At 46.3% G+C, this 24,908-nt stretch overlaps 1 protein-coding gene across 1 annotated transcript; it reads right to left on the minus strand.

Moving 5' to 3' along the window:
• Positions 1 to 2,461: 2,461 nt before the first annotated feature.
• LOC311225978 (signal recognition particle subunit SRP54-like) lies at positions 2,462 to 3,967 on the minus strand (the record flags this gene model as incomplete). Its single annotated transcript, XM_084311362.1, has 1 exon — positions 2,462 to 3,967. One exon carries the CDS (start codon positions 3,965 to 3,967, stop codon positions 2,462 to 2,464), a length of 1,506 nt encoding a protein of 501 aa, XP_084167488.1.
• Between the last annotated feature and the right edge of the window lie 20,941 nt (positions 3,968 to 24,908).

A 24,908-nucleotide genomic window follows, 5' to 3' on the forward strand; every position in this document is an offset into this window, starting at 1 on the left:
AGACGCTCGCCTGACATCGTCATGTAACTCGAGAACTGAGGCACGGAATTGGTAGAGTGAGGTTGCATTAGAACGGCAAAATATAGATCTTTCGAACAGTATTTATATGTTGGGAGAAAAATGCAACCAGAGCCAGTCTAGACGCTCGCAAAGTGCCGCGACTTGTGTGTGTGTTCAGTGCACGGGCCCGACACGGTAACCCACCTGTTAAGATTAAAACGTGGCAACAGCCAGGCACCATGCTGTCGGCTCGCATGCTAGCTAGCTAGCCTATACTAGCCAACCAGTTCTTGCTAAAAAGACGCTCACCTGACATCGTCATGTAACTCGAGAACCGAGGCACGGAATTGGTAGAGTGAGGTTGCATTAGAACGGCAAAAAATAGATCTTTCGAACAGTATTTATATGTTGGGCGAAAAATGCAACCAGAGCCTCTAGACCACAGGTCTCAAACTTGCGGCTCGCGGGCCAATTGCGGCCCGCTGGATGATATTTTGTGGCCCCCTACTTGACATCAAAGTTTAGTGTTAGTGCGGCCCACACGCAACTTTTTGCCGAGTCGTTGCGCGAGTTGGACATTTTATTTATTTTATCACTTGTAGGCTACCATAGCACAGGCTCATGACAGAAACGTGATTCCGAGGTGATACCAAGTGGAAGGAAAATATATGGCAGGCATCCTCAAAATTCTCCGCTATCTCCTCTGCAAGCAGTGCTCTGCATGTCCGGCTGCACTGCTCCACTGTCTGTGTCTGTCTATTCTGCTTTGGTCCAATCACATTCAGCGTTTTTTCCCCCCCACCCACAGTGAATCAGAGGCAGAGTAAGGCGGGTCTTCACGGAATGCGTGTCGTCTCTTTCAACGGGTCCGAGTCAGAGCGAGAGTTGACACCGCATCTACAGGTAATCTAATCTGTAGGTACTGTACTGTAGCTAGTAGCCTAGTTTCGCCAGCAGGCAGCTAGTAGAAAAATATGGCATGTTCAAAGATGGCCAGTAAAAGAAAAGTCGACAGTGAAAATCGCTGCAATTCAAAGGTGAATGGACTGAAAAATATGCGTTCATCCTCCCAGCTCCAAACCAATGTGCCTAATTATGCCAATAAACGGTAGCTCTTGTGAAGAGTGGCAATTTGAAACGCCACTACGAAACAAAACAGTTATTTTGATGCAACCTTTCTTTAAAGAACCACAAAAATAAATGGAATGAAATCATCATATCAAGCTGCAAGCAGAATTATTGTTAAATCTATGTCACAACGAGAAAAAGCAACCAAGTCCTCACTCAGTGGCATGGGTGTTGGCTAAACACAAGAAGCCATTCTCTGATGCAAACATATAAAATAATGTATTTGATTTGATTGAAGTTTATTTCAAATATGCAACATAACAAACAAACATCAAGTACATATATAGCCTTAAGCCGTTCAAATAATAAATGTATATAAAACATTTAAAATAACAAAGAACAAACAAAAAAGTCAAACTAAATCTTTTTTTTTTGTCATTTACATATTTGAAAAGAAATGGGCTCTCCTCCTCTACGATTAGTGTAAAATCACAGATCTCTGAATCCAGACACGAAAATAAGCCTCTGCATAATCTTATACACAAGGAAGTTAAACAATTATATTACCAAGGCCAAAAAAATAAACGAACTGCTCAGCGACCTCATCTCTTCCTTCAGGGTAAAAGTCTGTATATTCAGTCCACACACAAGCGCTCCTCTCCTCTGTTTCAAAACACTGCAACGGAGGTCTGGTCTGACCTTTAAACCCTGTCTTCCTTTCTTTTGAAGAGGACAAGAGAAAGGATGTGAGGAACGGAGAAAAGAAAAAAAACTGAGATGAGATTCATCTTCTCATTTAAAACTCCTCTTACCTTCTCCTCTCTCCTCCTCCATCTTCTATACCTTTTCTCCACTTTCACCATTTATTTCCAACCCTTTCACCTAATTTATTTCTAAAAACAGGTGGATCTCCATCCTTTGTAGCAAGTCAAGTCAAGTCAAGTCAAGAGTTTTATTTGTCACGGCATACAAGTATACAATGAAATGCGGGGGGTCTTGCCCGCAACGATGTGCATAATACAATAGTAATATATAATAGAATCCAATAGAACGACATGTGCATGTAGCACGTAATAAGGCTGGTCAGTGTGTGTATGCGTGTGTGTCTTGTGTGCGACTGTGTTCACATGTTGTTGAAGCCCATCATTCCTTTTTTTTTTTTTTTTTTTTTTTTTTTTTTAACTTTGGTCATTTCCCTGGCTCTTTTATACGTTTATCGCATTTATACTTGGTCAAGTTCGACCGACAGAAGCAGGCTGAAAGGGTTCAGATGGGGGGGAAGACACTCTGGGAAAGGCACGGCTGCAGTCCGGGATTCGAACTCGCTCAGCCCCAGATCCGCGCGAGCGCGGTTGTCCATGGCGCTGAAATAGCACTCGCGGTACGTGGTGAGCTACTGGAGCTCCCCGCCCATCATTCCTTTCATGTTGCGGGCGTCCCCCTGCTGCAACTGCCTCATCGTTGACTGGAAGCCGGCCATCCCACCCATGCTGTGCAGAACTCCAGGATCCATCATCTTGGCCATCTGCTGGGTGAGAGTGGCCATCTGAGAGCGGTTGACCTTCTTTGACATGTCGCCTCCTTTGAACAGGCCCTTGATGCCTCCTATCTTCTTGGGCACCTTGGCGGACTTGGTGTACTGGGTGAGCAGCTCCTGGACGTCCTGGGTGGCCACACCCGCTCCACGAGCCACTCTCGTGATCCGGTTGGGCTGTTTAATGAACAGTTTGGCTCCGTCTTTGTTGTCCAGTTCCTGGTTATTCATGCTATCCATGATAGTCATGAATTTCTTCAGCCTGGCCATGGACTCCTGCTCCTTGTCTTTACTTATGAAGTCAGTCCCAAAGCCTGGGATCATTCCCATGATCTGTCCCATCGGTCCCATCTTCATGATGTACTGGAACTGCTCGTACGTGTCTCTGAGTGTGAACTGATCATGTTTCAGTTTGTCAATCAACCCTTGCAAATTCATCTCGTTGGCGTTGTCTATCAAACCTTCAATGTCTCCCATACCCAGCAGTTTGCTGATGAAGGGCTGTGTCTTGAAGGGCTCAAAGTCATCAATGTGTTCTCCTGTACCGATGAAGATGATGGGACTCTTTGTGGCAGCCACAGCGCTGAGAGCTCCACCACCCTTAGCGTGTCCATCCAGCTTGGTCACGATGACGGTCACCACGTCCACCTTGTCCTTGAAGGCCTTGGCCTGGGCCGCGCAGGCCTGTCCGACGGAGGCGTCCATCACGTACACGATGTTGTCCGGTTGCACTGCGTTTGAAACCTGCAACATCTCCTCAAAGAGAGAGTCTTCTTGTTTGTGTCGGCCGCTGGTATCAACGATGATGATCTCGAAGTTCTCCGTTTTGAACTTCTCAACGCCCTCGGCTGCTATGACCACAGGGTCCATCTCTGTGTAACTGCCATAGAATGGAATTCTGGCTTTGGTAGCGTTCTGTTTCAACTGATCAAAAGCACCAGCTCTGAAAGTGTCAGCACATATCAAACAGGTTTTCCAGCCTTTTCTTCTGTAGTAATACACCATCTTGGAACAGGTGGTGGTTTTCCCGCTGCCCTGCAGACCGACGAACATGAAGACGTTGTTCTTGCCTTTGGTCGGAGTCCAGGCCTTGACACCGGGGTCCACCAGCTTGACCAGCTCCTTGAAGACGGCGTGCTGGATCATCCTCCTCTTGTTCAGGCCAGCCGCCATCTCCTCCAGGTCTATGGCTCCCTTGACATTATCTCGGAGCTGTTTGACCAGTATGATGTTGACGTCGGCTTCCAGGAGGGCGGCGCACACCTCCTTCAGCATGGCGTCCAGGACCTCCTCGTTGATGATGGTGGCATTGCTGAGAGATCTCAGCGCCGATGTGATCTTTCTTCCTAGGTCGGCTAACACCATCTTGACGGTCCAAATGGAACAGACTCAATCAGATCAGATGGTGGTCAGCTCTCCTCAGCTCACCGGGGTCAAGGGAGAGATCCGGGGGGGACTGCAACCGATGATTTCCTTTCCACAGCAAAACGGTAGGCAAGGCACCCTGGTCTAGAAATACAGGCTTCAATCTATGTTGTTTAGTCTATGTTCAGTACTGCTCAGTACTGTTTCAAGATGCACACTGAGCTCTTCTCTTCTTCTTCTTATTTGAATTTCCGGCAGTGTAGACGCATCGTGGCGTATTACTGCCCTCCACAATTCTTGCTTCGCCCACACTTGAGAAAGTTTACACTCTTCTTCTTCTTCTTCTCATCTTCAAAACACATTTCTATCGTCTCTGTCTCCTTCTTCTCTGCTCCTCTTGTCATACAATCACAATACAAACATCATCTCCTCTCTTGGAGGGCCCCCCCAAGAGGGGGAACCCTCCATCTCATCGCCACTCTTCTTCTTCTTCTTCTTCTTCTTATTTGAATTTCCGGCAGAGTAGACGCATCGTGGCGTATTACTGCCCTCCGCAATTCTTTTTATGGGCTCTTCTTCTTCTCCTTCTTCTCCTTCTTCACCTTCTTTTTCTTCTTCTACTGGACCCCGTCATCAACTACATTGTCCATTGGAGTGCAGCTACTGCTGCTACTTCCTGCCTGAGCCCCCCTCCGCGGGACCCTCCTTGCCCCCTGCTATCTTATCCTGGGCTGCTTTGTCCCTCGCAGCCTTGTCCCTCGCAGCCCCCTCAGCCAATTCTTTACACACCTCCTTCCAGTCCAGACCTTCCAATCCCAGATGTTGAACCGCTATCCTAACAATCATCTTCACCATCTCTGTTCTACCCGTAGCCTCTGCCATACCAGTAACTACCCCTGCCACGAAGGCCACAATACCTAATTTCTCCTCCCTTCCCCTCTCTCTTTCCACCTGCTCTACCCTCACTGCCAAATGCCCTCCTTCAACCCCCTGCACCCTTTCTTGGCTACCCTGTCCTGCCCTGCTAACCGCCCCAGCATACGTCAACTTACCCTCCCTTCTCTCTCTCCGATCCGCGACCTCCTTCATCATCACCTCGCACCCCCGAAACGCTACACTATGCTCCCCACCACAACTACAGCACTTCGGCTTCACTCCCTCTCCACATTTCCCATATTCATGTTCCCCGCCACACCTAGCGCACCTCATCCCCTTCATACACGTGGTAGCTATATGGCCAAACCCCTGGCACCTATTGCACCTAAGAGGATTATGAACAAATTCCCTAACCCTATACATCCTACGCCCTACTAACACCTCCCTAGGAACAACCCCACCCTCAAACGTAATCACTACCGTCCCCGTCACTGCCCTCTCCGCTCCCCTCTTCATCCTTGCTGCACTCTTAACTATGCCATTACGCCCGTCCTCCTTTAGCTCTTCCACCAGCTTCTCTACTGTAACCTCGACCGGTACCCCAACTATCACCCCCTTACATCCCCCCCCCCTCTTCTCCCCTACTCTCGCCACCTTACTTATACCCACCCCCCCAATGCTCTGCATCTTCCTAGCCACCTCCACCTGCCCCTCACTACCACACCCTACGGCCAGATTCCCATCCCACAAAACGTTCACGTAGTTACACAAATGTTCTAGAATGTTTGATTATGACATCATACTGTGACATCACAAAATGTTATAGATTGTTTTATTATGACATCATACTGTGCCATCACAAATGTTCTAGAATGTTTGATTATGAAATCATACTGTGACATCACAAATGTTCTAGAATGTTTGATTATGACATCTTACTGTGACATCACAAATGTTCTAGAATGTGCTATTATGACAAATAAGACGGTTCAATGACTTTATCTAAATCCAATCAATATTCCTAATGCTGTTTCAATGTAAAGGTTATAAAAATAAACATATAAACATTCATATAATACAATAACCTAAATATATAGCTTTGGCTCCTCTACACCCCTCAGCACAGCAACCAGAATAACTGAAATACTGGCTGGTGATTTGATTAAACAGCTTTGTGATAGAAATAAAAAATGCACAGCGCATGTCCATAGCTGTGGATGAGTCCACTGACACCACTGAGAATGCTCAGTTGCTGGTGTTTGTGAGGTTTTATGATGAGGCAAAGGGGTAGCTTGTTGAAGATGTATTGCGCCTGACAAACCTGAGAGGACACACAAGGGGGGAAGACATAAGAGGAAGCGCTGCCAAGTCTCTGGCAGCAAGGAGTAGGTAAGAGAAGCCTATGTTCTGAAGAATCATTCATGTTCTGAAGAACTGTTCATGTTCTGAAAGGTTGTTGCTAAAGATTGAGAAGATTGGATCAGTTGAACTTTTTTTTGGAATACTTGAAACTAGGGATGCTCGATATTGGCTTTTTTACCGATACCGATATAGCGATATTGTTCAACTCTTAATTTCCGATACCGATATCAACCGATACCGATATATGCAGGGATTCCCCCCCAAAAAACGGAATCATTTTGGTGATCGGGCCTTCTCACGCACTGCACCCCGACTCTGGAACTCCCTCCCTCAGTCCATCAGAGACTCCCCCACACTCTCCACCTTCAAATCCCACCTCAAAACCCACCTGTTCTCCCTAGCCTTCAACTCCCTACACCCCCCCCCCCCCCCCCATACCCCCCCCCCCCCTCCAACCTGTTTGACGTTTGTTACTGTGGCTGTTTCTGTGTATCTCATGCTGCTTTCCCCTGTTTCCCCCGTGGTCTTATGTTACTTTTTTGTTTCTTTGTTTTACTATGTTTCTCTGCCTATTTTCAGCGACTCTGAGTCCTTGAGAAGCGCTATATAAATAAAATGAATTATTATTATTATTATTTTCTCAAATGGGGTCCATATGTTGTTACTGTATGGAATCCATTCTTGGAAGTATGGAATTAGATTGTATATTTGAATTCTGATGTCGTTCTTTCCTTCAATTCCTTTGTAATAACGAAATATGAAATATAGAATTAGAATTAATTGAATTCCGGTTTGAGAACAACATGTAGCAGACACGTTTGGTCAAAGCTCCGCTCCCGTCAACGTTAATTTAGCTTAAAAACCTTATTTGCACAACACTAATTATTTTAAACCTCATCGTATATATTAAATAAGACCTTCTACTAACTATATCAAAATAAATAAAGATTCAACATGGGACTTAAGGAAAAGAAAGAGACTGGAAAGGAACACGGAGGAGACAGTACAACGGAGCAAGCTGTGACACGCTCATCGAGGGATACAGCAGCCGCCAATACAACAACACCGATGTTGACTTGCCCCGTTGGGGAGACAGTAGCTGATAATATAACGGTCCCGATGACGACTTGCCCCGAGAGGGTGACAGCAGACGACAATATAACGGTACCGGCGGGGACGAACTCTGTGAGAGAGAAATATAATGACAAACCAGTGTCTTTCTACAAGGATTTATGCAGGGAGGCCATTTCCCTACGTATCCCTTACAAAGAGGTGCTGCAGAAGCTCTACAGGAGACAACTTAAACCCAGCCTTCGTTACCCTTGATATCGGCCCCCGGGAGCCGGTTGCACCATAGGCCCGTATCAGAAGACAAGCCTACTCATCTCTCTCTTTTTCTTACTTTTTATTATTTTTATTAGAATGACTTTGCCACGGCTCAACTACAAAAGCGACAGCAGATATGCCTGTAGGCAACACTGAGGCACAAAGTGTTTAATACGAAACGATAGGCACTATATTTATAGATTTCTGGTTTTTGAGCAGGCAATAATCCAACAGTGACATTGGGAACACTCTGGAATATTCTGGATACTTCTGGATTCTTCTCTCGACCGTTCAGGGACACACTGGAATATACTGGAAAACACTAGAAGGTCATAACTCTTGGACAGGAAGAACATTCTGGAACATAACATCAGTGTTTACAAATTTACAAGGATATTCTACAACTTTCTAGCATACACTGTACTCCTACAATGAAGGCCTATAACAATAACATCCGGTATGTATATGCATATGAACCAGAGATGGAAGTTCAATTCAAAGGTTTTAAAAACATCATCCTCATCTAAAGGTATAAGCATGACAAGGTTATTCTAATATTTTAAGCAATTGCTCCACTGCTTTAGGGATTTGCATAATTTAGTTCTAAAAATCTCTTTTTTTTGTTGAGTTTTATTTTATTTTATTTTTAGTTTTTTTAGTTTTTTCTCCTCTCTTTTCTTTTTCTTATTTTTTCTGAAGGTTCCAACATATACATGTTAGTAGAAAGTTCAAATAAATATATCAATGGAGGTATATTTTTCATTTTTCACACTATTTTTATTACATTAATGGGAAGGCGCAAGACCAAAAGTGACATTCTATTAAAGTAGAATGAAAGTTTTAGATCCTATGGCAATTAGCATAGGAAGATTAGGGTTAGAAAGCTCATTTTGGGCAACCCGGTGGCTTAAGGGAGGGAGTCATACGCGTAGGATGTGTCTATGGAACACAGTCCTGTACGACTCTCGGAGGGAGGGGGACTTAGGGGATTATTATTTGTTTATATGTATGTTTTTAAGCTCGGCTCTCAACGGGACCTCAATAGTTGGATGTATATCCATTGTAGATTTGCACTCCAGAAGCATTACCAACAACTACACAACAACATGTATAGATTATGGCTAGTTTGAATATAATGATCTGGAATACTGGGGGAATAAATAATCAACACAAACGCAAAAGCGTGCTCACACTGATGAAGAACAAACAGGTTGATGTGGCTCTGCTAAGCGAAACGCACATTTTAGGGGAAGACATAGCTACGTTAGCGGACAACATATACCATAACATTAGTCACTCTTCCTTTGGAACGAGAACCCGTGGAGTTGCCATACTCGTTAAACGGAAGTTGAATATTGAATTGAAGGGAGTATGGTCTGATGCAGATGGTCGGATAACTATAGCTAAGATTGTACACAAGAACAGGAAAATAGCGTTGGTAGCGGTATACACCCCAAATTTGTACGAAGCTAATTTCTTCACTACACTTACCAGAACAATGTTAGACCTTCCCGAATACTCATTTATAATTGGTGCAGATTTTAATGCCATTTGGGATCCAGGGATGGATAAATCTTATCCCTCCTTTTCCAACGAACAGAAAAATTCATCGAATGCGTTAAAGGATTGGTCGAAGAATACAGGTGTAAATGATCTATGGCGATCACTCAACCCCACGACCCGGAGGTACTCTTGTCGATCTGCAAGACATAACACACTATCCAGAATAGATTATGTTTTTGCATCCCCGAGACTATTTGATAACTATGATGTGGAAATGGTACCCAATGCATTATCAGATCACTGTTATTTACTCCTAAAAGGATCATTTGGTATACTGTCATCCCGAGCCCCAAGATGGCGATTTAACTCGATGCTGCTTAATAACAAGGAATTCATTACACAACTCAAAGAAGCTCTCTCGGTATTCCTACTGGAGAATGCGAATTCGGTGCAGGACCCCAGAATGTTATGGATGTCGGTAAAGGGAATGATCAAGGATTTCACCGATAGCTTTTCCTCCAAAATACGCAAGAATAGATGCTCAAAACTGGCGGAACTGGAAACGCTTTACTCTATGTTATTTACTTCTTTACAATACAACGACTCGGTTCTGTCATAATCACAGCACGGGCCTACTTCACTCCCCCTCCTTTTCCCCTCACGTCCTCCACACGCTCCTCTTCATCCCCCTCTCTATCCACTGCGCACTCCTCATCATCCTCTCTATCTTCAGTCACCCCTTCCTTCACCCTCATTCACCCAGCTGTATTCCATCCCCCTAATTCACACACGGGCAAACACCCCACTCTCCCCAGCTGCACCCTATCCTCCCCTGATGAGGGGACTATATCTGCACCTCGACGCTGACCAGAAGCTGTCGTGGTATTAATTACCACTGTCCAGGTACGACGTCTCTGCCGAAAGCTCTACTGCTAGACACCCTCCGTGTATTGGCTTACTCTAACCCGTTTCTCTCCTGTGCCCCAAAGGACCGCCGTCCCTGTCTGGACGTCACCTGTTCCCGAAGAGGAACACCTAATCTCCCGCTGCCACCCAGCAGCTCCAGCGTCCCTGTCTGGACGTCACCTGTTCCCGAAGAGGAACACCTAATCTCCCGCTGCCACCCAGCAGCTCCAGCGTCCCTGTCTGGACGTCACCTGTTCCCGAAGAGGAACACCTATTCACCCGCTGCCACCCAGCAGCTCCCCCGACAAGCACCAGGACCGCTTGCTCGCTCACTGCCGCCGTGGCAGCCACAGGACAGAACATTAAACCTGTTCTATTTCCCCCCAATTCCTGTGTTGCTCAATTTCCATTAAACACCCTTGAAACCGCTCCTTTCTCTTCTCGTGTATTCAGCAATTGGGCTGTGCTCCAGACTCCAGTTCTCACAGTATACCACGACCAAGATGTCAGCACCAGCTGTACTCGAGACCGAGGAGGAGGATACACCTCCATCACGTAAGAGGACATTTCAAGGGGAGCCCGTGAGTATTACCGACGACCAGAATGCTCGGGTAGACCAACTCGCTCACTCGTTGGATGACATCATTGCTCAGCTTACCGCTCTCGCACACGGCTCTGCGGAGCGAGAAACACAATATCGCCGTATTGAGGCACACCTGGCACAGCAGGCCCTACCAGCCGCTTCCCCCGCTGCACCAAGCCCCCCGCATAGAGAACCCCCTGTCCCCGCACCAGAGCGTTACGATGGAAGCGCCTCCAAATGCCGTGCGTTTTTATTCCAGTGCTCGTTAGTGTTCGAACAACAACCCCACACGTTTCACAGCGATAGGTCTAAAGTAGCTTACCTGTCGGCGCTGCTCACAGGCGCGGCGTTGAGATGGGCCACCGCTCTCCACTTTAATAATTCCTTCCTCTGTACTTCATACTCCGAGTACGTCGACGACATGCGTAAAGTGTTTGACCACCCTCCAGATGGCTCAGAGGGGGCCTCCGGCCTGTTTTCGATCCGCCAGGGAAGCCGCAGCGTAAGCGAATACGCTATCGATTTCCACATCCTCGCCCCCGGCTCCGACTGGGGGGACACACCGTTGCGAGGCGCATTCCGCCAGGGCTTGAAAGACGCTATTAAAGACGAGCTTGCGTCCAAAGAAAGACCCACCTCCCTGAGCGAGCTAATCCATTTGGCCAGGGAACTGGACCTGCGTCTTCGGGAACGTCGTTCGCCTATACCCGATCCGCCTCGTCGCGCCGCCCGCGCTGAAGAAAATAGTCTCGGCCGCTCACGTCTTCCCCCCAGCGAGCGCAGACACAGGCTCGCCACAGGAGCATGCCTGTACTGCGGCCAAACAGGACACTCTATTGTCTCATGCACGCTTAAACGACGGGGCTCGACAGTAGCGCTGGGCGTCTGTTCGAGTCTAGATGTTGCTCCCATCTCTGGCCCAAACACGCTGTGTCTGAATAACCAAACACTCCCGTTATCTGCCCTGGTTGACTCAGGGGCCGACGAGAACCTCATCGACGCCGGAGTAGTCTCCCGTTACAACATCGCTACTGACGCCCTGCCGATACCCCGCGACGCCCGGGGGTTAAACGGGAAACTACTTACGCGGATTACTCGCCACACCGTACCCCTTCGCCTTCTGCTATCCGGGAATCACAGCGAGAGTATTCGGTTTCACGTTACCAACTCTCCCCACAATCCCATTGTCCTTGGCATGCCTTGGCTCAAGTTACACAATCCCGTTATCAATTGGCCTACCGGCCTGGTGACCAGCTGGAGCGCCCACTGTCACGTCGCTTGTCTACAGTCGGCTCGGCCGCCACTAGAGGGCGCCGGTTCATACCATTCGTACAGGTGCTTTTATTTATTTTCTCTTTTTTCTTTTGCATTTCAGCATAGCAGTACTGTAGCTTTTCTTTGGTAGTTGTCGTTGCACCGTGTTTGTACAGGTAGTATCGGATGCATCGTTTGCTCCGTTTGCACCGTTTGCACCGTTTTGCAACGTTTGCACCGTGAAAACTGCATAGGACAGTCAAACACAAACATACACAATTAGTTATATTGTTCACAGTTCAATATTGTTCACAACAAAGCACCTAACGTGTTCAAACAAACATTTGAATTTAAAGATATTAAGGGTGAACTTGTCTTCCATAATAAAGGCATTTAGGGAAAAATAATGATAAATAATAACGTTACTTGTTCGGCAGCAGGTGCCTTTGATTAGAACCTAATCAGTGAGTGCACCACTTTACATGTTTACCACACATACATATAGACCTCTTCAACAACAGTAATAATAATAATAACAATAATACATTTTATTGTTCGACGTACCTTATTTCGCTTTACCAAGGGGTGTTATTTACTGAAGTAAGGTCCTTATATTCTACATAATTCGCTGTCTGCTCCATCGTTGTCTCTGAGTTACTTCCGCCTTGGTCACACACAGGATGCTGTGACCTTTATACTATAGGAAAGACGAGCTCTGCCCCCATGTGGACACGAAATGAAAATGCACAAGCGGCTCTTAAATAGAAAGCTCAGTATTCTGAGCTAATACAGAGAAGTCGATCATCTAGACCAGTGATTCCCAACCTGGGGTCCGCGGACCCCCTGGGGTCCGCCAGGGGGCGCAGGGCGTCCGCCAGACCACAGATGATTTGAGGTCTTTTTTTTTTATATATTTTTTTAGATTTTTTTTATTTTTTTTTTTATTTTTTTTTATAATCAGAAGCATGAATAGTCTCTCCACTACAATAAAAAATTAAGATAAATAAATAAACATCTAGACATGATTTTTGAACGTTAACAGTAGGCTACCGGGTAGCCGCTAAAACGCGAATCAGTTGACTGTATCACTTTCTGTAGCTAGCCTAGCACGCTAGTTAACTTTCTCGGCTCGTCTGCAGTCAGCCGCCAGAGGCAAAAATGTGTGACAAACGAAAAGGAGATGACGGCAGCTCATCTGCAAAAAAAGTTAGGACCTACAGCAATCGCGGAAATTACATCACCATGGGCTTCACTGAGGGACCAGACAAACGACCTGAGTGTGTGATTTGTGGAGAAAAGTTGGCAAACTCGAGCCTGAAGCCCAGCAAGCTGAAGAGACATCAGGCGTCTAAGCACCCAGAAACCGTTGGGAAGGATCCAGACTTTTTTCGGAGGAAAGAACAGTCTCTCAAGGCGAACAAGCCTGTTGATGTTAGAGTAGCGTGGAGCAGGGGTGGCAGTGATTTACAGAAGGCTACCGAAGCCTCCTTTGAGTGTTCGCTTTTAATTGCAAAAGCAAAGAAACCGCACAATATTGGCGAGCAGCTCATCAAACCAGCCTGCATCAAAATGGTTTAGAAACTGTGCGGCCCACAGGTGGCGGATAAACTAAAATCAGTACCACTCTCGAACAATGTAGTGAAAGACCGAATTGATAAGATGTCAAGTGATTGCGAGCAGCAGCTGTCAGAAAAGCTTAGAAAGGGTCCATTTGCCATACAACTTGATGAAACTACAACTGTCGCAGACGAGGCTGTGCTCATCGTTTATGTGCAATATATTGAAAATGAGGTTCTGAAGCAGGACATTCTCATGTCAGTCAACCTTACTACCAGGATATTTTTACTGCAGTGGATTCTTACTTCATTCAACATAAATGCAAACCGTTCACCATTAGGGCCTGATTTGAGAGGATGAATACAGGATTTGAATATTGGCCAAAATTTTTAAATACATATGGTGCAAGATTAGATTTGTTGATTGAAGGCACAAGTCAAAGAAGCATAGTGGGTCTAATTATGATGCATATGCCTGTGTATAAGCAGTTTGTTATTAAAATGACAAAAAAAGGTATTAAACCCAGCTAGGACAGATTCTCTCTGCTACTGATTGGAATTTCCTGTCTCATATTTAGTTTAATTTGTTGCATTGATTTGTTCCATAAATGCAAACCGTTCACCATTAGGGACTGATTTGAGAGGATGAATACAGGATTTGAATATTGGCCAAACATTTTGAAATGCATATGGTGCAAGATGAGATTTGGTGATTGAAGACACAAGTTAAAGAAGCATAGTGGGTCTAATTGTGATGCATATGCCTGTGTATAAGCAGTTTGTTATTAAAATGACAAAGAAAAGGTATTAAAACCAGCTAGGACAGATTCTCTCTGCTACTGATTGGAATTTCCTGTCTCATATTTAGTTTAATTTGTTGCATTGATTTGTTCCATAAATGCAAACCGTTCACCATTAGGGCCTGATTTGAGAGGATGAATACAGCATTTGAATATTGGCCAAACATTTTGAAATGCATATGGTGCAAGATGAGATTTGTTGATTGAAGGCACAAGTCAAAGAAGCATAGTGGGTCTAATTGTGATGCATATGCCTGTGTATAAGCAGTTTGTTATTAAAATGAAAAAAAAAAAGTATTTTATGGTATCTTATTAGGAGGGGGTCCGCGAATTTCATCAGAGATGTTTGGGGGTCCCTGGGGGGAAAAAGGTTGGGAACCACTGATCTAGACCAACGTAAATTAAAGCTTACTGACAATAAAGATGATAGGCATCTTTACCCTTGGCGGTCAGTTACACTCCCACCAAATCCTGCTATGACGGATAAGCACAAAACAATTAATTTAGTCATACAGGATTTCCTTTTAGATTTCACATAACAGATCAAAATAATACAATTCAAGTGTCTCTATACTAATTACTCTCGAGGAGGAGTACCAATTTCTGGATCGGTCGCTCGAGGACTGAAGGTCTGGTAGAGTGATCTTTTCGCTCCCCAGTCTGTATTTTTACTCGATGTACTAGACCGTCGCTCTCTTGAGTGGCTTCGACGACTCGACATAGTTGCCACTGGCTTCTTGGCAGGTTACTGTCCTTGAGGATGACTATGTCGTTCACCTTGAGGTTACGCCGTGGTACGTGCCACTTCTGGCGTGTAGAAATGTTCAGGAGGTATTCCTTCTTCCAGCGGCTCCAGAATTGTTCGATTAGGTACTGGACTCTGCGCCATCTCTTGGTTGCATACATGTCCTCTTTAACAAATCTCCCAGGGGGTGGAAGAGCGATTTTAGACTTCATCATGACGAGATGGTTTGGTGTTAAAGGCGCTTCCATAGTCCAGCAGACTGTACACAGAGCAGACTCCGCGGAGATCCGCGCGGCTCTTTGAGCTTTCATAGTCGAGCAGATCTCAGCGGACGTCCGCGGTCTATTTCCTACATTTCTCGCACCAGTTTTACTACATTTCCCACAATTCTGTCTGTTCTACTGTACTGGCAGATCAGAGGGCACATTATCAGCGGGAGAGAGAGAGAGAGAGAGACAGAGAGAGAGAGAGAGAGAGAGAGAGAGAGAGAGAGAGCGCGCTTCACGGGCTCATCTCTCTCCTCGCGCCACCAATCGCTTGCGCAGTGTCACATTTAATGCAGTTCGATGTCAACCAAAACGCCGAGCAGCGTTTTGTGTGACACCAAGTCAGCGGCGCGGATGTCCGCGCCTCAGAAAATAGGAGCGTCGCACCTGTGGGTCTGCTGTCCGCTGAGATCAAAGCTCAAACGTCCGCGCGGACATCCGCGGAGTCTGCTCTGTGTACAGTCTGCTGGACTATGGGAGCGCCTTAAGGGTTCTAGCGCCATAGGGTCATTGATACCATCTACTGTCAGTGGTCGGCTGTTTACAATAGCTGTAGCTTCATAGAAGAGTGTTCTAAGGGAGGCGTCATCAAGTCTGCCTGGACAGCTCTCAGTTCCATTTGAGTTTGACTTCGGCCTTGGTGACAAACTTGAGCGTGGTGATGAGCCATAATTAGCTTGGTGATAGGGCTGTCTTTTGGCAAAATGATGGGATGTTTCATTTCTTGACTGAGGGATGAGCGTCTCAATCTTCCACCCACACAGAGAAGTTCTCGATGCAGAATTGGATCAAGGGAATGAAGAGCACTTGAACTTGGAAGAGCATCTCCTTCCTGGCATCTCTTAATTTCCTGAGAGAAGGCTTGCTGCTGGACGAGCTTGATCACTATTTTGGCAGCTCTTTCTCGTTCTTCGACTGTCACCAGTTCGGTGTCGTGTACTTTTCCCGATCCCAGCCTCTTGATTCTTGCAACTACTTTCAGGATCTTTGACCATGAAGAGATCTGATTTAGGCGAATTAGAATGTCTGTACAATTGTTAACTTTGGTTGTGAAAGCTTCGACAGCCTTAACCTCAGGATCGCCGACGTGTAGGTCTGTGAAGGGATTCAGTTTGGGATGTACTTCTTGCTCCCAGAGAAATGTAGGACCTGACATCCAGTTTGTTGAAGGAATGTGGGATGCTTGAAGGCCTCTGGAGGCATGATCTGCAGGGTTCTCCGCTGTATCGACATAATGCCATTTACTTGGATCAGTGTTTTCTCTTATCAGTTGGACTCTGTTCGCGACGAACACATGGAACCTTCTTGCCTCATTGTTGATGTAGCCCAGAACTACTTGTGAATCTGTCCAGAAGAACTCTTCATCGATCTTCATCTGCAGTTCTCTTTTCAGTAACACACTCAGTCTGGTTGCGACCACTGCTGCTGAGAGCTCGAGTCGTGGGATGCTTGAGACCTTTGTGGGTGCGACTCTTGCTTTGGCCATCACAAGACTGGAGTGCACTGTTTCTTTGTCATTTTTGTACCTAAGGTAGGAACAAGCGCCATACCCCATGCTGCTGGCATCAGCGCAGTGATGCCGTTCTGTTCTGATGATGTTGCCGAAGTCATGTGGGTGGTAGCATCTAGGGATTGTAAATTCCTTTAATTTATATAGCCAGATCTTCCACTCCTCCCACCGTGGCTTTAAGTCATCTGGCAGTGGATCATCCCATCTTATGCCTCTGCGGCATAGTTCTTGGAGTATGTGTTTTCTGCTCAGGGTGAATGGGGCAACAAACCCAAGTGGGTCATAAAGAGAGGCGATGATTGAGAGGATTCCTCGACGGGTTGAAGGCCGGTCTTTCATGTTGACATTGAAGCTGAAGGTGTCGTTTTCTATAGACCACTGAAGGCCAAGTGCATGCTCAGTTGGGGTTACTTCCAGCTTAAGATCGAGAGGGTCAGTGATTGTGGCTCTTTCTGAGGGTTTCACACAGTCGAGGACGTCTTTATGATTGGAGTTGAATTTGTGGAGGCGTAGGCCTCCTCGTTTGCACAACTTTTGTGCCTCGATGATTAGTTTCTTGGCTTCTTCGACTGATAAAATGCTGGCTAACCCATCATCAACGTAAAAGTTCTTCTCAATGAAGGCTGAGGCTGATGGGTAGTCTTCTCTGTGTTGGTGTGCCATGTACCTTAGGCCTAAGTTGGCACATCCAGGAGACGAAGCAGCTCTGAATAGGTGAACTGTCATCTTGTTTTCCGGTGGTTCTTTTCCCAAATCTCCTTCCTCCCACCATAGGAACTTATTGTACTTTCGGGATTCAGGCGTGGCGAATAGTTGTGCTGAGCAGTCGACGAACACGACCCTTAGCTTGTTGGGCCTTTTGGGATGGTAGGTGCTGTGATGAGGAAGGTACCAGGCAGTCTCTCCCTTTGCTGTTGTATGGTCCAGTTCTGCATCACCTTTCTCAATGATTTCCTTCATGAAAATCTTATAGCGTTCGTGATATTCTTTATTTGTCTTTAGTTTCTTCTGAAGGCGGACAGTGGCTCGTTTCTTGTTTGGTAGAGATGGTGGGCCGCTACCCTTGAAAGGTAAAGGCATCTCGTAGTGTCCATCTTCATTCTGTCTGATGTGGTTACTGAGAAATTGTATATAGTGGCTATTTACAAACAATTTTGTAATTCGTATTTGCCACTTCCACTCCGGGGATAGCTTTAGTCTACGCGCACATAATAAAGATTCCATCCTTTGGCTGTCACAATGAATCAATCATTTATTTCTCATAAGCAAAACAAACAAAACTCGTATATCTAATACATGCGTGCGTTGCGTGCAGTGCGTCTGTGCGTGCGGTACAAAAACTGTTTGCCTTCCCGGTCCACGTCTCCCACGCAAGCCACCACCTCTTATCAAGGTAAACTACACAGGTGGATAGCTCAGGTAGGTCTCTTTAAAGGGAAAGTGCACATAGTTTCAAATCATAAGAATAGTTACAATAAGATAATCAGTGTAAATAATATCATGACTTGTCAATCAAATTATCAGTTTTCGTTTTCATATTTCGTAAATCCATAAGCATTTTCATAATTCAAATAATTGCATGATACAAACTCAAAGATTAAATAACTCAAGAATGGCTCCTACATACCGGCCTCTAATTGTCCATTATCCTAAAAAGGGACAATTATTCTATGCAAATATGTTAACAGGAGCCTGAACATGTCTTTATATAGTTCATGTAGGAATAGAAATATTCCAAAAAGGGGGTATGTTCCACAAAAAAGCGTATAATCCACAAAAAAGTATAATCCACAAAAAAGGTATAATCCATAAAAAAGGTATAATCCATCAGTGTAACAAAGGTTCGGGCATTGCCCTCGAAAAGGAAAAAACAAACAAGCGCGTGAAGAAGTCAATGTCAGTCAATCTGCTTCTTTCAGCAAGCATAGTTTGCTGATGGGCCTTTCTAGGATATTGTACTTGGTCTTGACCTTTACCTTGCGTACATGCCCTCTGCTGTCAGGCATTGTCTCTTCCACCTTGCCCATGAGCCAGGAATTTCTTGGTGATGACTCATCCACAATGAGGACCACGTCCCCTGGGGCTAAGTTCTTCCTTACTTGGTTCCATTTCTGACGTTCTTGAAGCAGAGGGATGTACTCCTTTTTCCATCGCCTCCAGAAGAGGTCCGCCATGTACTGGACCTGCCGCCATCTCCTTCTGCAGTACGAATCATCCTTTGTGAACAAACCAGGTGGTAGAATGGGTTTTCCTTTCAACTGCAGTAGATGGTTCGGGGTCAGAGCCTCAAGATCGTTAGAGTCATCCGAGACGGTGGTAATAGGACGGTCGTTGAGAATGGCCTCAGTTTCACATAGGGCGGTTTGGAGACTCTCGTCATCCAGGGTCTGCTGGCGGAGTACTGAGTACAGCACTTTCTTTATAGACCGTATTAGTCGCTCCCAAACGCCTCCGTGGTGGGAGCCAGTGGGTGGATTGAATGTCCACTGGATTCCCTCGTCGAGCAGTGCATGTTGGATCTTGCTGTGGTCCAGGTTGGAAAGTGCCTCCCGCAACTCCCGCTCAGCTCCGACAAAATTGGTTCCGTTGTCTGATACCATCTCTTTAACTTGACCTCTTCTGCAGATGAACCGCCGCAGTGCTGATATGCAGGAGTCAGTATCCAAGGAGTATGCCATTTCGAGATGAACGGCACGGCTCACCAGGCACGTAAAGAGTACGCCGTACCTTTTTACCAGACTCCTCCCTCTCTTCACCTCTATAGGCCCGAAATAATCTGTTCCCACATGCGTGAATGCTGGCAAGTCTGGAGAAATGCGATTCCTTGGTAGGTCGGCCATCTTCTGCTCTTTCACTGTGGCATTAAATCATCGACACAGAACACAGTCATTGACGATCTTCCTGGCAGCAGAGTTGGCTCGCATTATCCAGTACTTCTGGCGAAGCCTTGAGAGCATGTGGTTTCTTCCAGAATGGCCTACAACCATGTGTATATGGCTCAGTAGAAGATGAGACAAATGGCTGGCTTTAGGAAGGATAGCTGGATGCTTGGATTCCTCTGGCATCGCCATTCTACTGACCCTTCCTCCAACTCTCAGCACGCCGTTCAGTAGCATTGGGTCCAGTCTGTAAATGGTGCTCCTTTTATTTACAGTATTCTCTTTCTTCAGCGCAGATATTTCATCCTGGAAATGCTGCCGCTGTACGTAGCAAACAAGTGTCTCCTCAGCATGCGCAAGATCTTCAATTGAGAGACTCTGAGCTCCTAGCTGAGCTCTTGTTTTGTTCATCTGGTCATCCAGATGGTCTTGTCGTTTCTGGTCTGGATTCTCTGTGCAGGTTGCAGCCTGCAGCTCCTTTCTTTTGAGGCTTAGATTCTGAAGTGTTTCTTTGAACTTCAAGATCCATGCTGTAGCCTTCTTTAACTTATCCCATGATGAGAAGTGCTTGATAAGCTTGGCAATGGGATCACTGTCATGATCCATCACGGCTGTACTGAACGTGATAGTGCTCTTCTTAACTTCTGGATCGTCCTCACAGAGGGCAGGCAGCTCCTCTGGGGACTTTGGCCAGTCTTTCTCAGGCCTCTGTAAGAAGTCTGGGCCATTCAACCATCGACTGGATTTGAGAAAAGAATCCATGGTCAGGCCTCGTGACGCGTCGTCTGCAGGGTTGACTGCTGTATTTACATAGCGCCACTGTGATCGGTCAGACAGTTCTCGGATGGTCGAAATCCGGTTTGCAACGTATGTCTGGAATCGACTGGTTGTGTTGTTGATGTACTTGAGGACAGACGTACTATCCGTCCAAAAGACAGATTCCAGAAGTTCCACTTCCAGTTCCTCTTTCAGCATTTTATCAATGCGGACTGCGACCACTGCTGCCGCCAGTTCCATTCTGGGTATGGTCATCTGCTTCAGTGGGGCTACCCGTGCTTTGCCCATGACAAAGACAATATGGACGTCACCTTTGAGGTTGGTCAGTCGCAGGTAGCTAGCTGTACCATACCCGTGTTCGCTGGCATCACTGTAGTGATGTAGTTGTGCAGTGTGTGGTTTTCCAAAGTTACTGGGTTTAAGGCAACGGCTGATGTGGAGGTTTGACAGCTTGCCTAGATCCTCCAACCATCTCTGCCATGACCGAGCGTGGGCCTCTGGGATCTTGTCATCCCATCCACAATTCATTTTGCAAAGATCTTGCATGATCCTCTTCGCTGGGAGAACCAGTGGGGCGAGGAATCCCATGGGGTCGTAAACAGAATTTGTCACTGACAGAATACCCCTCCTGGTTAAGGGTTGTTGCTTTGTAGCAGTCTTGAAGGAGAAGGTGTCGGTTTCCACATGCCACTGGATTCCGAGAGCTCGTTCCACCGGTAGTTATTCTCTGTCGAGATCGAGCTCCTTCACTTCCTTGGCTTTATCTTCGTCTGGAATGGCAGACAGAACAGCACGGCTGTTACTGATCCACTTCGTAAGTCTGAACCCACCAGTAGAACAGACGGCTCTGAGATCTTGAGTTAGGGAGATGGCTTGCTTGTCATCCGGAACCGACTTGAGGCAGTCGTCAACGTAAAAGTTCCGACGGATGGTGCGAAGGACATCATCACTAGCCTTACCCTCATTGTCGTCCGCTGTTCTCTTGAGTGCATAGTTGGCACAGCTGGGGGACGAGACTGCTCCGAATAGATGGACCGTCATCCTGTATTCAGCTAATGGCTGGCTGAAGTCATTGTTGGGCCACCACAAGAAGCGCAGGAAATCAACGTCTTGCTCCGTTACTTGGACTTGATGGAACATGCCTTCAATGTCAGCCATGACGGCTACTGGTTCCTGGCGGAATCTAAGGATGACACCCAGTAATGTGTTTGTGAGATCGGGACCTTGTAGCAACTCATTATTGAGAGATGTCCCTTGGAATAATGCAGTGCAGTCGAATACCACACGCATTTTCCTTTTTATCTTGTGGTACACACCGTGGTGAGGTATGTACCACACCTTTCCATCTTCTCTGTGCAGCTGTCCTTCTGGCACCCGCTCGGCGTGCCCCTTATCCAAGATGTCACTCATGAACCTTTTGTAATCAGCAAAGTATGCCTCGTCCCTCCTGAATCTTTTAATGAGGTTCGTGGCTCGCTGCTCTGCCATCCTTCTATTATTTGGCAGATTCACGTCCTCTTTGCGAAATGGCAATCGTAGTTGGTAGTGACCATCCTTCAATGTGATGGACTTAGCTGCAATGTCCAGGAATTTCTTGTCCTCTACAGACGGCTCGGCCTTCTCATCGTAGCCTCGCTCTGGGAAGTCTTGATTGTACTGTTTGATGAGAAGTTCTTCCAGGTTTGCTATGGTGACTCGGTTTGATGTTGTACGTGGTCGACCCTGCTTGTCAATGGGCAGGCTGCCGCTCAGGGGACCATTAACCACCCATCCGAGACAGGTTCTCACTGCATAGGGCCCGTTTCCTTTGCTGTTAATTATTTCCCATGGCTCCATGGCTTTGACAGCATTAATCCCAATCAACAGTCCAACTTCCTCCTCAATAGTAGTCAGAGGTACGTCTTTCAGATAAGGCCATTCTTTTAGACCCTCTTGTGTTGGTATGTTTTCTTGTGAGACTGGTATAGCGAGCTGTGTGTAAACTTCAGGGAGAGCAAAGAAGTTATTGCTTTCCAAATCACTCACTTCCAGCCCATCCAATCTGTAACTGCTCGCAGGCCGTTCCTGGCCCATTGTCCTGAGCAGTATCTCTGTTTTCTGGCCTCTGGCGTCCAGCTTCTTCATCAGGCTCTCGGTACAGAAGGTAGCAGAGCTTCTATGATCCAGGAACGCATATGTTCTGATTACTTTGCTTCCTTTAGCCATCTTAACCTGGATAGGCAGAATAGCTAGAGCACATTCCTTTCCTCCGGCCCCAGTAAGCCCGCAAGCCTGCAGTGAGACCAGGGCGCTGGAAACGTCCTCACCTTTAGCTGTAACTGTGGTGGTGCTCTCTTCCTTCCTGGGGTTGTCTGTTCTATTTATGTGCAGGAGAGTTGGGTGTTTGAGCTGACAAGAGCGACAAGTCAGGCGATTCCTACACAACTTGCTCATGTGTCCTCTGTTTAGACATGCAAAGCAGATTCCCTTTGTCCTGAGAAATTCGATCTTCTCCTTATGAGGCTTCAGAATCATTTTCTTACAACACTCCATGGCGTGTTCTCCAGTACAAAATAAGCATGGCTTACAAAATGCATTTGAACTGACTTTGCCATCCAACCTTTGCTTCTCCATTTCCACTGGTGTCAATGATGTAGCAAAACTGCTCCTGCCTTTGCTTCCTGATGACTTGGATTGATGCTGGGGGTTACCCAGCCTTGTTTTAAGGCCTTGTACCTTTGGAGTAGACTCTTGAATATTCCCAAATACTGGGTCTAGAATAACTCTCACTTGCCGTTCCACAAAGTCAACCAGGTTTGTGAATCTTGCTCTTTGCAGGGTTCGTTCATAATAGCTGCATGCTACAGATCTCCATGAATCTCTGAGCCTGTAGGGTAACTTAGAAATGACCGTTCTCATGTTGGATGGATTGTCCAGTTCATGCATGTACTCTAGGGCCTGCATAGCATTGCAGCACACACGGAGAAATAGTGAATAGGCCTGTAGTGCTGCCCCATCCTCAGGTTTGATAGCAGCCCAATCCAGTGCCTTCTGGATATAGGCGCTTGTGATTTTTATTTTATCACCGAAGTGCAGTTCCAGCAGTCGCCTTGCTTCAGCATATCCTCTTGCAGGATCCATGTGCTGGCAGCTGCGTACCAGCTCTCTTGGTTGGCCAGTGGTATATTGCTCCAGATAATATAATCTGTCCTTACTGATGTCCGTGTTGGACTCGATACCATGTTCAAAAGCACTTATGAACGACTGATATTCCATTGGGTCTCCTCCAAATGTTGTGATTTCCCTGGCGGGTAGCAATGACAGCCTTTGTTGGTGCACAAGAAGTTCTGTCATTTGACTCTGCCTGTCCATGACAGTAGCTAATGTGTTCTGGTGACTTTGGTGACCATGCCCTGATGGTGCACCTGGTTGAATACCTCCCCCTAGTGGACCAACTGGGATATTGGTCATGTGTGATGGCCTGGACAGGTAAGTTGCTGCACCTGGCTGAATGCCTCCCCCTAGTGGACCAACTGGGACATTGGTAATGTGTGATGGCCTGGACAGGTAAGTTACTGCACCTGGCTGAATGCCTCCCCCTAGTGGACCAACTGGGAAATGGTCAACATGTGATGGCCTCGACAGATATGGACCTGCCTGTGACAGGGGTTGACTGTATTCCGTTTCCATGGAGTGGTCAGGTGGCATCCTTGACCTAGCTCCTAGCTGGGGGGACTGTTGTCTGTCATCGTCAGGCGGGGGGGGGTGAGCTTCCCGGATCAATAATGGCCATTGTCATTGGGGGTTGATCTTGCCTGGCTTGCATTTGGTCAAGATACTCATTCATGCCATCTGTAGGAGTCCTTGCCTGGGATTCACATGATTTGACCTCAGCCTGGGATTCCTTTATTTTGTCGTATTTATCGAGGACTTTCAGTTTAGCATCATATTCAGCAAATGCCATCTGCATTTCAAGTTGTTCCTTTTTAGCATGCAGATCCTTTGTCATCTTTTGCAGTTTGTCCTCTGACTGCTGATTTAGCAATGAGAGCAGCTCTCTCCGTTTCTAGTGTTATACGCAGAGTTGAGGTTGTTGATTTAGTGGTCTTTTTAGATGTGCTGCTGATGCTGTCCTCAGGTCGAACTTGATCCTGTTCTTTATAACCAGGTTTTATTCTGTTTCGAACATCATTCATAAATGAATTGAATTGTTGAACCTTTGGTTTATACCAGTCGTATTCATCACCCTCTTTCTCATCTTCATATAACAGTGCTTGAACAGATTGGTGCATCTTCTCAAATTCATTCATTAAAACATCAAAGGCTTGCAAATGTTCGTTCACCTTTTCCACGTCTACGTCATCAAGTCCGTCGAATAGCGCATCCAACTCATTCTTGCGCCTAGTCAATACACCGAGCTTTGCCCTGCGAGAGCCAATCAATTTCACCAGCTCTCTCTCAGCCTCTTGGGCCTTTTCCGTTTCAGACATTATTTTAATATAGTTGAAATATCACAATAATGTGTGACAGCGTCAGTGATGCAATGTCAACAGTTTAACTGTTCAGAATCCCCGCAAATGTCATCCACAGTCCATGCGTAAAGATGCTTCGGTGTTTAT

Source organism: Notolepis coatsorum (assembly GCF_963971535.1).
Source record: "Notolepis coatsorum genome assembly, chromosome: 3".
Lineage (NCBI taxonomy): Eukaryota > Metazoa > Chordata > Actinopteri > Aulopiformes > Paralepididae > Notolepis > Notolepis coatsorum.